General features: G+C 38.0%; 1 protein-coding gene across 1 annotated transcript in view; it reads right to left on the reverse strand.

Moving 5' to 3' along the window:
- Positions 1-16,258, reverse strand: part of slc29a1a (solute carrier family 29 member 1a) — a 52,819-nt gene that overhangs the window by 5,452 nt on the left and 31,109 nt on the right. Inside the window, exons 2-6 of the mRNA XM_056250670.1 lie at positions 2,742-2,823; positions 2,575-2,656; positions 1,144-1,313; positions 582-721; positions 107-241 (exon numbers count right to left, since the gene is read on the reverse strand). Coding sequence (XP_056106645.1) covers positions 107-241; positions 582-721; positions 1,144-1,313; positions 2,575-2,656; positions 2,742-2,770 — 556 coding nt within the window. The 5' untranslated portion in view covers positions 2,771-2,823. The remainder of the gene's footprint in view (positions 1-106; positions 242-581; positions 722-1,143; positions 1,314-2,574; positions 2,657-2,741; positions 2,824-16,258) is intronic.

Raw genomic sequence — 16,258 nt, forward strand, 5'->3', positions numbered from 1 at the left:
TGACTACTGTATTTTAATAGCTTTATTCTGGTTTGGTCCAAATTGTGGTTCCTCCACTTTGGAAAAGAAGAACGTAAAGAGTGTGATACGGAAGAGGAATACGTACAGGCGAGCGCACAGATCATGGAGAAGGCGGCAAACGTTCCTGCCAGCCCTTGGCCGCTCATGATGGGCGTAGTGTAGGACGCTGGGAGCATTCCAGCCAAACCAAACAGACTCCCTTGCAGAATTGCCCCGAATGCTGCAAAAAGAGGTTGAGAAGAAAAACGTTGGTTAAGACTTGAGATAAAGTCCTAAAGGTCATGACTACACAGAACATCATGAAACATTTCTGAGAGTTAACTCCTTTCAGATCTGTTCTTTCAAGTAGGACCTTCCCCAGCTTGATTTTCAAAACATATTGTGTATTAATATCAGCATCAAAGGATCATGTGTGTGAACTCAAGCCATCTTTTGCTCATTATGAAACCAAACCTTGTGACCTGACCCAGAGGAGAGAATGACTACAGAGAAGACCACTGCACTGAGGTCAAAGAGGCCAGGAATAGACAAACTGCAGATGATGATGATGTGGTACTCACAGTTGATGCAGATGATTTTGATCATAGTGACAGCAAAGAATGGCACGGGGGCCATCTCCACCTTCACCAGCACCGCTGTGATGAGAAACACCACCAGAATGACAGACAGACTGCCTGAGATCCTCAACTTCTGAGGAATCCTGGGAGAAATGAGCGGCAGGAAATAACACAAGGTCAACTCTTCTGGGATACGGTTTCATGAGTGGTTATTAGGAAGATTCCTGGTAATCTCAAATGTTATTTAGTATCTCATCACTCTCTATAACAACAGATTTTCCACATTGTAGAATAACAGTCAAGTCAACAAAACTATGAAACAAGTGGAACACGGGGGTGTGTTAAGTCACGAGGGATGTTCTTCCTTCATTATTTGGTCCAACTCAATTTATAAAGAAATTCATCACATATCCTTAAAATCACAGAACAGAATTTCAATGAGTTTCAATGTCCGGTCAGGTCAATTTAGTTGTGTTCATTAAACCCATTATACATATTTTATCTTTTAAGTTAAATTGGTACGTTTGTAAATCCCTCTTACATGTAATTTCAGAGTTTGTCTCACCTCTGATGGATGAAGGAGTTGAGGCAAGTGAAAATGAGCAGCGGTACCATGGCGCACAGCGTCATCACATTGTTGAACTTTGACTCTAGGACGTTACGACCCTCCGTCCCATTGGCTGTCTGATTGTGTACTCCATTGATTTGTGGGTCCTTCAGACGTTGGGTGAAATACTGCAGAACAAGGAGAAGTCATATGTTGAGCGGTCCTCTATGTGAAAGTTATGTTACATTAAACATCATAAAGTCATTTGTAAATCAATCTTCAAATAAGTCATGTCAAAAGTCATAGTTTGAACCAAACAGTCGTTGCTAATGCGTAATGCAAGACCTAAAATACAGTAAAACTTCAGATGTTTTTTCTACTGATTCTACTATTTTACACTAAATAAACACAAGATTGACATTTAATCATTGTTAATGCAAATATAACAATATAGAGTAATGAAAAGATTTCTACTAAAGCATTTAAAGCTACTGTAGGAAACTTAAGGAGAACCTATAATGCCCTTTTCAAGACTTGATTTTGTTTTAAGGCTCTACTAGAAGAGGTTTTCATGCTTGAATGTAAAAAAAAAAACATTATTTTTCACATATTGTACATTGTTGCGGCTCCTCTTTTCCCAGTCTGTCAGTAACACTCTGTTTAGTTCCTGTCTCTATGAAGCTCCTCCTTACTTAAAGCTCAATTTGCTCTGATTGGTCGGCTGGATAAGTGTGTTGTGATTGGTCAACTGCTTCGAGCGTCTTTGGGAAATGTCACACATCTTACTATAACTGCAAGTTTCAACACACTACTAACCAACTCAACCAGATCCCGCCTCTTTATTTTGCGCATGAATTATTGAAATATTGAAATCTAAAAATGCATATAGATCCTCTTAAAATCTCCAAATACAAGATGCGTTAAAAACTATATTCACTGTTGGATCATTTTATATTGCCAAATGTGTAGGGCTGTCAAACGATTAATCACGATTAATCGCATCCAAAATAAAAGTTTGTGTTTACATAATATATGTGTGTGTACTGTGTATAATTATTTTGTATATAAATGCACACATGTATATATTTAAGAAAAATATGTTATTTATATATAAAATGTTTATATTTATATAAAATATACATTATATATAGGCTACATTCAGTCTATATACAGTATATACATGCAAATATTTCTTAAATACACATGCATGTGTGGGTATTTATATATTAAAAATAATTATACACAGTACACACACATATATTATGTAAACACAGAATTTTATTTTGGATGCGATTAATCGCGATTAATCATTTGACAGCCCTAAAAATGTGTACTCCAAATCCAGTATCTTTCACATAATCATGAATTCATCTAATAATGTGCCAATAAAGATTGTTATAAACGTCAGTCTCAATGCTCGTCATTAGAACTCAACGAGACGATTTTTACCATGGTAGCAGTCATGAAGAAATTCCATGGTAGGAGAGTTCCCAGCCCCAGGATGAAGAATATGATCCATACAGCATTGTACCTGGAAGACATGTCATTTTATCCACGTGCAATTTCACTATTGAGCCGTTGTCGTCCTGTGAGGAGGTTAACGCTCACACATTTACCTGTCTCGTGGGGCGTTCACGGCTGTCATGGTGTCTGTCTGACGGATCTGTCACTGGGCAGTTTCACAATCTGGCATCAAATCTGAAATTACAATCACATGGAAACAACCATCAACGAAGCTGAACCACATCATCACAGAAGATCTATCATTTCAAACCCAATACATCTAATCTTAGTGAAACATTCAGCTTGAGAAGCATGTTTATGCTGTCTTTCTTTAAAATCTTTTTTTTTTTTTTTTTTATCTCTTAGCTAATGTAATGATATTCAGACATTTTTAACTGCGACTCAATGTCCAAATTCTTTTTGAGGACACTGTAGAATTCAACAAGTCTGTGGGTTTTGGTATTTTTACTGTGTAAACATCCATCATTATTGCATTTCGTTCAAAACTATTTTTAGATTCTCTCAATGGATATTTTGGCAGCACCAACATAAACATATTAAAATATCAAAACAAATGTTAATATTTTCATTTCAGTGTCATTTTACATGTGCTTGCAATTAGCCTGCATCTCTTAAACCAATGTTTTTGAATAGATCGCATATTGTGCTTTATTAAGCCTTGGGTATAGAGTTTATAAAAATAACAAAAAATTAATTTCCTGAGCTCAAGCGACAGCTTGTCTGGATTTCAGACAAAATCTCCAGCTCTTAAGGAACGAATCACAACATCCTCTGCACTCAAGTCAAGAAATGGCCAAATATATTGGTTCATTCTGCAGTCCTTTGAGAATAAACATACAAAGTGAATGAGAAACTTATGAACTCCAGGACAAACATCCTCTCTTTCTAATACTGGGTTGTCCATTGATATTATTGATACTTGTGAACTAAAATTTTCAATGTAGTGCATAGTGCTTTTTACATTTAAGGCTTGGAAATGGATTACAGTGTTTCCCCTAGGATTTTGATTCGGGGGGGGGGGGGGGGGGGGGGAGGAGGACTGCTAGTGTTGCGGAGCGGGCGTGTTACGGATACGTGGTGTAATTTTTTTTTATTATTATTATTAATTGAAATCATGTATTATGAATCATTAAACTTATACAACATTTCTTTTTTTTAAATATATGAAAAAATTCACACTAATTCTGTGTTGTGTTTTTTCTGGTAATAAAATGAAGACATAAAACACAAATTTTATCATTTATCATCAATTTTAATCATATGAAATTAAATAAACTTTTTGTCAAATAACTTGCTGCACAATGAGCTTTAGCCTACTGTTAAAATTAAAACATGGATTATTCCTTAAAAATGTCTGTTTTGATGATAATTTATTTGGATTAGTGTTAGTGTATTATTACATTGGGACATATCTAAATTCTAATGTACAACAGTAATATATTTCTGTCAAGTTAAACCGAACTTTTATTTTGACGGGTTGCCGTGAAGACCTTTTGTTTGTGTTTTAATATTCACACACACTAGTCTACATCGCGATTTGATTTCAAGTGTACTGAACTGCTTTCTATTTTTTCCTAAAATTTACAAATTCCGTGAAATTCCGCGTTATACACAAATTCCTTTTTTATGACTGGTCGCCCCCCCCCCCCCCCAAAACAATGGTAGGGGAAACACTGGATTATGTTGCTCTTAAATGAGGAGCTTCAGAGGCAACCAAGCACTGCAAGATGTTTTGGATAAACTGTTTGAAAACTAAGATGATAATGGCAGACTGTGATATGCTGTTTATGGTGCTGACAACAATGAGCTTGAAAACATACTGATCCTGATGCATTATCCGTTTCCAAAAAAGTCTACTTTCAGCAGTGCAATAAAGCACAACTCTCTGTACACACATCCAAACAACTGTCAGGATATATAAAACAGTCCTCTTAGTTAAAAGATTTATTGGCTGTCAAAACTTGGTTTGCCTGCCATATTATCAATCATTTTTATGTGTTTTATTGTTTCTTTTGTGTTAAAAAAATTCCTCATGGAGAAAATTCATTTGAAAGAAATTTCAAAGTAGCATTTCATATTATGTTGTACCATTTCTTTAAAACAATGAGAAATAATGAAGGTTTTCATGCTCCACCGCTCTTGCAATATTCACTAAGAGAAGGTAAACAGTATTTTCCAAAGAAACTAAAACACACTTTTTTCCCCCTTCTATTCTCTTCTGGAAATGAAGAAAATTATTTCCCTTTTTTTTTTTTTTTAGAAAATCTGCACAGTAATTTAAATAATCAGACCATGGCAAACAGGTTATATACAACTATAAAAGCTGATTCTTCTCTTCTGTAACACATACTTACAAGTTCACCATTTTAAATAGCATTCCAGCTGTCTGTGATTTCAACACAACTCCATGTGCCTTTTCAATACATCATCATGACTGAACGGGCCTGTTGCACAAGACCTTTAAATCAGCCAGTTTACACAATTGATCTGATTTGGCCAAATTTTGTTAAAACCACTGGAAATCTCAGTCACGTTGAAGGAATCTGATTTTAGTCTGACTGACCTTACTCCTGTGATCACATGTCCTAAGTACTGTCACTATAGTCTAAAACAGAAACAATCATCTCTTATCAATACATCCGCTTTATTCTTTCATAAAACAACCATAAACATCTCACCACTTAAAGGAGAACTCCGGCGCAAAATGAACCTTTGGTCTAATAAAACATTGGTACCTAGTAGGGGTGGAACGGTACATGTATTCGTACCGAACCGAAACGGTACGGGCGTCACGGTTCGGTGCACGAATTTACACGGAGAATACACGGTATAAAAATAAATAAAACTCGCGTGAAAATTAATTAATGTAATGCGGAACTACTGTTAGATACGCGGGTTCTTTAGGGACACATAATCTGTACCATCGGCTTAGCTCTGAATGCGCGTTCACTTCAAACGTTGGCTTTATACGCGCGTCCTATTCGCTTTGGACTAGCGTCGAACTAGACGCGAATTTAACGCTCTATTCGCGTTTGGTGTGACCGCATAATGAACAGGCTGCGATGTCAAGATTGCAATGCTGGAGTGTGTGTGTTTGTGTGTGTGTGTGTGAGAGAGAGGCGCGGCCGCGATCGAACAGTGGAAACATAAAAAACATAGCTACTCCGTCATTTTGTTCATACAGATCATTAAACCTGCAAAGTGTTTACTTAAATTTGTGTACACTCGCAATAAAACACAACATTGTGCTTTTGTCACACTGTAAACTCTTGTCAAACTGTAACCTACAACTGTCACACAACCAAAATCTCTCTCTCTCTCTCACACACACACACACACACACTGTTTTAAAAGCAAAACATATTTATCCAACTCCATTTCAAAACAGTCTGTGGGTCCCATCTTTTGGACATTCATCGCATTGGTTTTCATTTCTCGTCCTCGGAGCGCTAATCTTACACATTCTACATTGATTAAAAAAGAAAATCGAATGCGTTTTTAATGGTAGTATTATTTTATACAGAAATCAATTATTTATAATTCAGATGAGAATAATGTTACATTGTTAATTAATAATGTTAATTAAAATTAAGGAAAACAAATATATTTATCTGAAATATAGCAAATTAATTTTAAATTAATTCAGGTACAATTACCAAACATATCGCAAGGTCTTTTTGTCTTTTTATTAATTTAATTAATAAACGAATTATATAAAACTATTGTCAGTGCACTACAAATAAACTGGTTCTATGCCTTTATTAATAAAACTTATTTAAAAAATAGAATGCCTTCTGCATTTTTGTTTTGCTTTTCCCTCCATTGTACCGAAATCGCACCGAACCGTGATGTCTGAACCGAGGTATGAACCGAACCGTGACTTCTGTGTACCGTTCCACCCCTAGTACCTAGTCAACCGTTCTCTGAGATTTGTTTTCATGATAATCGAATGTAAAGAGTTTTATCTCTAAAAACTGTTTAGCGTATAACGCTAGTAATGGGGGCATATAATAAGTAAAAAGAAATCGCTAGTTTATACCACTAACAAGACTCAAAATAGCCCCACACTAACACAGTAACATAATGAGGGTCCCTACATGCAAAACAAAGCATTGAGAACTTTGTAAGTGTACAGACCGTTTAATAAGAAGATAAAGATAAAGACAGTCCACTTCGTGTATACAGACAGGAGCCATCTTTGGAAAACAGTCTCGACTAATCAAACCATGAACGACGTGCTAAGTGAGCTGAACTGTATGAAGTTCAGTGAACTTCTGAACTGTATGAATGGCGTTCGTGGTTTGATTAGTCGGAAAAATGACAAATGTTTGAATGTTCTACCTCAGATTTGTGAAATGTTCACCTGTTTGGCAAGTGTTTGTCATGATATGTTCTGACAATAAGACTGAGTAATTTAAAACCACAATTAACGCTCTGGTTTATACAACTTTCACTTAGTAGCAAAAATGCCTTCAAACTTGAAAGAAATAAAGATTTGACATTTAATTATCATTAATTATCGATATCGACTGATATAAAAAAAATTATCGTGATACATTTTTTTGGCCATATCGCCCAGCCCTAAATTTAGTTGAAGCAATATATGCCATGGTTGGTTGATAATGGCTGAAACCAAATGAAGCATTTCCACCTTGACCGGACTTATCTGCCCTAAGGTTGGCAGGCATGAGAGACTCTGTGGAACTCCAGGAATGGACAGATTACCACTGTATACACTGACATGCCAACAATACATGATGTGATAACACTAGTCTCAGAACTACATCCATATAAACCTGGTTATTGATGAAGTGCACTAAACAAAAAATGTCATTAAGTGTTTTGCAAGCTTGCATATATTAAAAATGATTGTACATATTTATGTGGTGCACACTACCATTTAGAAGTTTGGGGTTTCCAGAAGATTTTTTTTATCTTATGCTCACCAAAGCTGCATTTATTTGATGGAAAAATACAGTAAAAACAGTAATATTGTTCAATATTTTTACTATTTAAAATTTTAAACTTAAAAACTGTTTTCTATGTTAATATATTTTAAAATGTGATACAAAGCTGAATTTTCTGCATCATTACTCCAGTCTTCAGTGTAACATGATCCTTCAGAAATCATTCTAATATGATGATTTGCTGCTCAAGAAACATTTCTGATTATTATCAATGTTGAAAACAGTTGTGCCGCTTTGTTTGTGGAAACCATTATGCATTTTATTCAGGATTCTTTAATGAATAGAAGTGATCATTTACTTTTAAAAAATCTTACAGACCCTGAAATATATTGAAGGACTATATGCATTTTTATGCCATTTTATTCGTGTGTGTTTTTTTTTTGTGTAATTATTTTCATATTTATACTCACAGTAATGTCTGAAAGACATCCATCTTTATTTATTAAAAGCCTGTATAACCTTGTTGAAATATCTTATATGCTAACGATTAACATCCAGTCCTTACATTTTTCCAAGTCTTTCTCAATATCGTCTCTGATTTACAATGTACAATCACTCCCAGATCAGCTCATGGGCCAAATCTGAAAGAGGTCGTCCAAACCTCCCATTCCTACATGAGCCAAGGTGCAAAGTCACAGCCGCACTCCACAGATTAATCCCAGCAGCCTTCAATCACTCAGTCCCCCAATTTGGTTCACCTTCCGTCCTGAAAAACACCTTTGGCAGGTTTCCCGGACGGTCCTCTGACTCTGCTTCATGGAACTGTGCTTCTAAAAGGTTCCTCAGAGGCGCAATATTTCACAACAAAGCTGCAGGGTCCTGAAATAGTCTGTCTGTAGGGGTGTTGAGGCTTCAGCGAGAGGCCTGAAACCTGAGAACATCAGCAGTGCATCCAAGAACAAGCTCGGAACAGATTTGTGTTCAAGTCAAGAGGCACTGTGAACCAATTCTACCAACTCCACAACACAAGAATAAGAAGACTATAATATGAATATATGAATATGGATGGAAATCAGAATCAGAATTGAATCATTCTGGTGCAGATTCCAATTCTGCTTAATGATCCTTTTTTTATCACAATTCTTTCAGTACCATTAAGGAAGCAATGAAAGGTTTTGGATCAATCAATCCTCTAAGGCTTGTTCACACCGGGACGAATTTCGCGCGCGATATTCGCCGACGTTTAACGCCTCGTGACTAAACAAAGGGCGCCAGTGTGAGTGTGCACACCGACGCGATAAACGCCATGCATAAAAGCGTCATTTTTTGTAAAAACGCATCGGGTTCGTTTTTTTAGTTTGATGCGCCGTGTCAAAAACTATCCGACCAATGAGATTGGCGCTTTTGCTCACGTGTCTGGAGCTTCTGAAGTTACAGTAAAACACAACTTGGGGGCGCTCAAACACAAAACGGTCTTGCCGAGCACACATACGTAACGGCTAAGAAGATATACGCCAAGTAGCGTCTACACTGCCGGGAAGAAATAAGATAAATAATAAAATAATAATTCATTACATTTATATAGCGCTTTTCTAGGCACTCAAAGCGCTTAGCATCAAAGATGAGGAAGATGCAAGGCAAGATGAATGTAGAGCTGCTGGTCTCGTTGGTGTCGGAACATAAAGAACTATATGACAAACGCGACAGCGACTACAAAAATCTTGATAAAAGAGAACTGTTATGGAGTGGTATTGCAGAGCAAATGGGGGCCATCTAATGTCAGGGAATGAATTTGCATGTTCACTCGGCTCATCGTCAGCCAAAATCGCTTGGGTGTGAACACAAAAAATGCGTTGAAAAACGCTGACGAATAACGCGCGCCGATATTTGTCCCGGTGTGTACGAGCCAGGCTACATTCACACTGACAGTCCAAATCTGATAATTTGTGTATCTAATTGGAATCTGATCTAAAATGATTGACTGTCCACATTGTGTTATGCAACCATTCAGGGATGCGTTTCCCAAAGCCAACTATGGTCACACAACAAGTTCCGTCGTTACCAATAGAGTGGAATGGAACTTGCGACCATAGTTGGCAAACAATGCTTTTGGGAAACGCACCCCAGATCCGATTTGTGTGTTCCGTGGTGCTCTTTTGTTTTCTAGAATATCTGCATTGGTTTCTATGGCAATGACATTGCATTGGTAGGTATACACCAAAAACAACAACAACAGAGCAACATAGAGGGGTTTGAAATACAGATGCGGTCTTAGACCATGTCCACACTAATATGTTTTCATTTGAAAACGTATATTTTTCTCTCCGTTCAGACTGATCTCATGAAATGGCGTATGTATGACACGCCAATTCGTATTTCCATTTTTGGCATGCTATCAACACGCATAATCGCTTTTCAGCGTGTTTATCAACGCCTTTGACTTAACGTTATATTACTGTATTATGTATATATAAATATATGACCTACCCCAACCCGGTCCCTAAACCTACCCGTCACTGGGGTTAATACCATTTATGAGTCTTCTCCTACCATCCTAGGAAAAGAAATATCGCTCCACAGATGTAGATATAGATTTTGCTTCGTTTCGCTCGGACATTTAACGGCGTACACATACACGCGGAATCACTCGGACATTTAATGGCGTAGACATACACGCAAAAGATTTCGGCGTGGACATACACGCAGATAGCTCAAAATGCGTATAGATAACACGCCACTTGACTTGAAAGTGGCGTGTATGTTTACGCAAAGTCATGATGTCATGTTGCTCCGTTTTGGCCTTCTGTCTAGCCTGGGAAACCCCAGACAACTTCCGGCAAATTTAGATTTGCTCTGAAAGTTAGTCTGGCAAAGAGCTCATTCAAGCTCATTTCCAATCCGCCGAAATCGAGGCACCAATCAGAAACGTTGGGACGGGCTTTACACGATGACGACAGCGCTGGGATTTTGAAGCAGATTTTGTAGCCTACATTACAAAGATGGATGCCGCCGTCGAACATCACTCGTTCGAATCAGCTATCGCGTCTGTTTTACGCGATTTGAACGTTTCCTTTTTGTTAAAAACCGAGCAAAGAACAACACTCGGAGATGTGTCTCCGCCCCTCTGCATACGTCATCTCCTTCATCGCTCTGATTGGGTTTAGGTCTATCCGCGACGTCCGTTGGTGACGCCCCTCTGGAAATGATTTGTCTATGACGCTTTGCCAGACCATAACTCAGTTACAACTGAGAATGGTCTGGTTTTAACCAGGCTACCTTCGGTCAACACTGAGACGGCGTTTTAAGTCAACGAAAACTTAGCTTTTGGAATACGCTCTCCAAAGCGGTTAAATTTGAAAACGCCGTTTTCGCGTTGTAGCTGTGAAGCTGGAGGTATTTGAAAACGATGACGCAAGTTTAGTCATGGGATCCATGTTGTACCAATTAGATATTCATGTTTACCGGTATTGTGCCTGTTATGTGCTATTCACTTTTACACTGTTGCTAAAATATGTTACTTTGCTCACTCTTCATATCACAGTACTGCAAAGATGACAGAAAATGTACTCACATTTGCTGTCCTGCGGCAATACAGGAGAGCAGTTGCGTTTTAGACCAAACATATGGTGACTGAGTGCGACCTGGACGCATCAGTGATGGTGAGATATTTTGCTAAATAAAATTATCCTGTTAGAACAAGAATTGACCGATAACTTTATTATTTATTTTTCCATCTGTATCATCTCAGTGAGCTTTTGTGAGGTTTCACGAATGCGCAGTAAGGTGAATTTAAAAGTTTCTCATCCACACTGAAACGTCGGAAAACGGCTGAAAACGCTAGTGTGGACGGAGAGCGTTTTCAAACGAAAACGCAGTTTTCAAATGTATCTGGATTAATGTAGACGTAGCCTTATTTACAACATGATAATCTGTAGGATAAACGTAGGAGGCTGGTAGTGTTGTCAAAAATATCGATACTTCGATGTGTATTGATACTGGAACACCCGAAACAGTCCCAATACTCCTTTTCTGCAGTATCGATACACCGATACCAGCTGCACGCTCTCTCTATCTTCTCTCCGACGGCGAGCAGACACACACCCCGCCTCCTGTCACTCACTTGTCTCATACACTCCGGTTGAATAGTGCTTGTACTGTATTCGAGCTCTCACCAAACACCACTGATCTATATAAGTGGTGCTCTCATAAAGCCGCCTAAAACAGATCGAGAGTACTAAATTGACTTAGTTTTTGTGGCTTATTGCAATTAGACGGTCAAAAACATACAAAATTATTTCAAAATGCCCGTCTTGATGAATATTAAGTTATAGTATATCAGTAATATTTGAGAGAAAACGCGTATTGTAACAGTATATTGGATCTGTGCATAAGCTCTTAAAGTGACAGCAGCCTAATAAACCTCCTGCTGTCTGTCATGTTAATCAAAGAACAAAAGACAGAGAAAATCATTCGCTGGTCTTGTTTTGTAACTTTAATTATAAGCATTAATCTGTATTTAATTTTTACAATGAAAACTATGCAGTGTTATTTTACATCTGATTACTTTCATTTGTGAAGTTTTTCTTACTTGAATACTTGAAGACCCACCAAAAAAACTTTATTTGTCTATTTATTCTATTTTATTTATTTGTGCTATAATATGCAATTTGTTTGTTTGTTTTTATTTTATTACTGATGGTTTACTTGTCTTTGGAATTGTAGTTCAACGATTTAAATAAAGCCTCCCTCTGTTCTGTAAGCAATTACAACAAAATTACCCAAATTATAAAAAATTATGAGATGATAACAACAAATTATCTGTACGCCATTATATATATTGGAGTTTTTCCTGTGGTATCGAATTCCAGCATCACTGGATGACAGTATGACAACACTAGAGGCGGGTATGAGCGTCTTTTTTCTCTGCTGTCATCTCCGCAGGTTTCAAAATGTGTCTCCGTCATATCGTCATTTTCTGCTCAACACAACCAAACAAGGTTGTGTTGTTGCACTTTGCAACAACACAACCTTGTTTCTTTCCTATAACAACAATCTCACGTTAACGTGAGAAAGTCACATAAACCACGTGAACTCCAATCAGACTGAAACTGATTTCCAGAAATGTGATTTGAATAGGATTTCAAACCACATGTGAATGTAGCTCGTAACGGATTTGTAAAAAATTAATTGAAAAAAAAAATCGCATTTCATGTGATTTTTTTGCGGTACACACTTGCTAAATCTGATCGGATTCCAATCCGATATGCACAAAAATCTGATTTGGATTGACAGTCTGTACGACGCTTAAACGCCATGAAATCAGTTTCTTTACTTTAATAAAATAGCCTATAAGTTTAGAATAAGAAACCGTTCCCAGTTCCTCAACCAAGACCAGGCAAAACTTCACAATTGTTACTATGAGAGGACCATAAAAATGCATAATCTCAATCAAAGCCTCTTTGTGAAACCTGGCAGTGCCAAACAATGCCCAATTTCTCAGTGAGAAACTCATGGGTTTAAGGCGGTCACAGAAAAACAGCAGACCACGATTACATTTATTTTCCCTAACTCATTTGAAATCGCTGCGAGGCAGCTGGACGGCAGGCCTCTTCTGGATAACATTCAAGAGTCAGAAACTCACTATAAGCATAAGGCCATTTAATTCGCCCTCTATTCTCATCCGCAAGGAATTTATTATGAAAGCGAAAAATCGTTTTGCTTGTAGAATCGTTTACAATAAAACCAGGATTGTGCATTAATAAATTAAACTGGGTCAATTTTGATTTGGTTGACTTTAAAGAGAAGTTTTCCTACTGGTAAAACAGACCATATTTACAGAGAAATACGTTGTGCTGACCTTTTTTTAATGCAGCTGCAATAGGAAACCAACCTAGATTTTGATCTTCTTTTTTTTTTTTTTGCACAATGCGAGTGCCTGAGTTGCATGCCATGCACGCACGCCACATGAGTTACATCTCCCGGGCTATAGTACTGAGAGCTCACTGTCTCGATCCATGATACAGCTCACATGAATCTCATCTAAAGATTTGTGAGAGTGCATGAGGAGTGCAGGAACATCTACTGTCCAAACCACGAGCAAATGCATCAGCAATGACACTTGAAGGAAACTCAACTAAACACCACAGAAAGCAAGACTTTCATTAAAACTGAGTCAAAGCAGGTGGTTTCATTTAATCATAATCGTTCCCCATCAGGACCCAAACATCAACAATTAACCCTTTCCTACTGGTCAGCTCTACCAAACTTGGATGTCTTTTTCCAGTAATAAACAAACACTGTTAAGTTGTTTTGATTGATACTGTGAAGCAGCTTTGATACAATCTGTATTGTGAAAAGCGCTATATAAATATATTTGACTTGACGTGTAAATGTGGCAAAATCAAAACTAGTTGTAATTGATCCAGTAAAAGATATTTCACAAAGAACACCAAAACTCCAGTTACAAGAAGCATTTTTAAGAGTTAACTAGCTTATAGATGACCACAAAGTTGAGGTTAGACATAACGTCAAAAGACATAACCATGGTTCGAATTACGTGGGAGCCAGTGGGAGCTGAGCACCCATAGAGAGAGGATGAGCTCCCATGAAAGCAGTAAAATCCTACACCTGTGGGGGCTCTAAAAATCATCAGCACCATTATTTTAAATAACAAATAAAGCACTTTTTCCTTCAATATATAGAGGCATATTTATTAACCCTTTCGCACGTACCGGTGTGATTAGAACGGTCGGTGCATCACGTGATCAACTGCTAAATTCAAACGTGCTGGCGCTGAGCCAGAGACGGACGCGCTCAGTGCTGTCAATTGACTACGTTTACATTAGGGATGGGCGATATATTATCGTTTGCGATATATCGTTAAAATTTTTCCTCACGATAAGAATTAGTCTTCCCGCGATAATAACGATAAAGCCTATGACGGGACGCATTCGCAGCTCACGCGCATGGCGGAAGGCGGACGTGGAGCTGAGGTGAAGTTTATCGCTAAACGAGTACCTCTACAATCTGGGACTGGTACACACAGATTTTCATCCGCCCATCTCGCCGAACACTGACTGAGCGCTTGAGAGTGTCGCTCTCCGTCAAGTGATCCGTAAAGCCCACTATATCAGTTCATCTCAATGAATACACAGTGTTGTATTTGACGCGCAGTAAACACTGAGGCGCATGACGTGCTGTCACTGCTGAGAGCGCTCCGTGTTTCTCACGCACTCGATGAGAGAGAGAGAGTCTTACATACCACGCAGAATTGAAGTGTACATGACGTCTACATGTAAATTATATTATTTGTTGTATTTTCCTGTAAAAATAATGGAGTTCATTTGGAATTATTCAGCTTTGAGCAAGCAGAAACTAATGCGCAAACGCAGACGTGATGATATTCATGAACCCAGCAGCTCATCAATCCTTAATGTGGTTTATATTGTTATTAGTATCAGAATTCGTAGTAGTATTAGTATAACTATTCGTTGTTAGATTTTTTATATTTCAAACTTGTAAATGATTTTAATTATTACTGTGTGATGTTTTTCAGTATAGTTGCACTATTTAAACATTATCTGCACTTTTACAGAAGAAACGTATGCAACTTTTCCATTTCTGCAAGGGATGGTGTTTACTGTTTTACTGTTTTTTGATTATTATTTTATGTATGGTAATTGGTATTTTATAGGAGCCTATTTGGTGAAGGGTACATTTTACTTTGCATGCAGCTATCACTTGTAGCCAAAAACAGTGGTGAATATGGTATTGTATTTATATCGTCATTGATATCGTTATCGCAATAAATGGCAGAAAATATCGTGATATATTTTTAAGTCCATATCGCCCATCCCTAGTTTACATGCAGCCAAATTTCGGGTTATGGTCGGGTTAAGGTCACTATTCGGGTTTCTGAAACATTAGGGATAACCCGTTTACATGCGCGAGCAGAGAGAGTTACTCCTACATGGAATTGCAATATCCCGATGTAAACGCGACGCGCGGTTAGCGTCTGGACGTACGGACAACCTTAAGACGTAATATGCGTCATTTCCGATTCTTCTTCCTGTATCCAAAGACAACAACAACAGCAGCACGCGGATAATGAATAGTTCGGGGCAGATAGCGATCGCCTTTGTTTGCGCTTTGGTGCTGGTAACATTACTGACCTCGCTCCAAAAGTATGCTGTGCTGCGTCTCGCCATGTTTACTTCCGGTATACTGCACGCGGGTTTTTGTATGCGCCGAGAAGTTTCTCTACTCAAAAGACCAAGATTCCTTGCGAATAGAACATGCGCAGAACACACATCACTATGGGGATATGCCGATGCGCGTTTACATGACCAAAAATTCGGGTTAGAAAAGGGGTACCCCAGGTATAATATCCCGGTTTTTAAAATCCGGGATATGAGCATATTCGGGTTTTTGCCGGTGTTTACATGGCCGTTCGCGACCGGGTTATTGCTAATATCCCGGTTTTGAACGGGTTATTGGCTGCATGTAAACGTAGTCATCACAACTATTCAGTGTTTTCAACCACATAATGTTTATTTTAGCTTTCAGACATTTAAATACACATAAGTAGCCTACTAGCAAAAAAAAAATATTTTGGGGGACGCTACTAGTCCCAATCAGTATTTTAAGATGACAAAATTGTCCCCACCAATATTTTAGCGAACTCCTTTCAGGGCTTTTCCTGC

Source organism: Rhinichthys klamathensis, unplaced genomic scaffold (assembly GCF_029890125.1).
Source record: "Rhinichthys klamathensis goyatoka isolate OS25496 unplaced genomic scaffold, OSU_Roscu_1.1 h1tg000072l_1, whole genome shotgun sequence".
Lineage (NCBI taxonomy): Eukaryota > Metazoa > Chordata > Actinopteri > Cypriniformes > Leuciscidae > Rhinichthys > Rhinichthys klamathensis.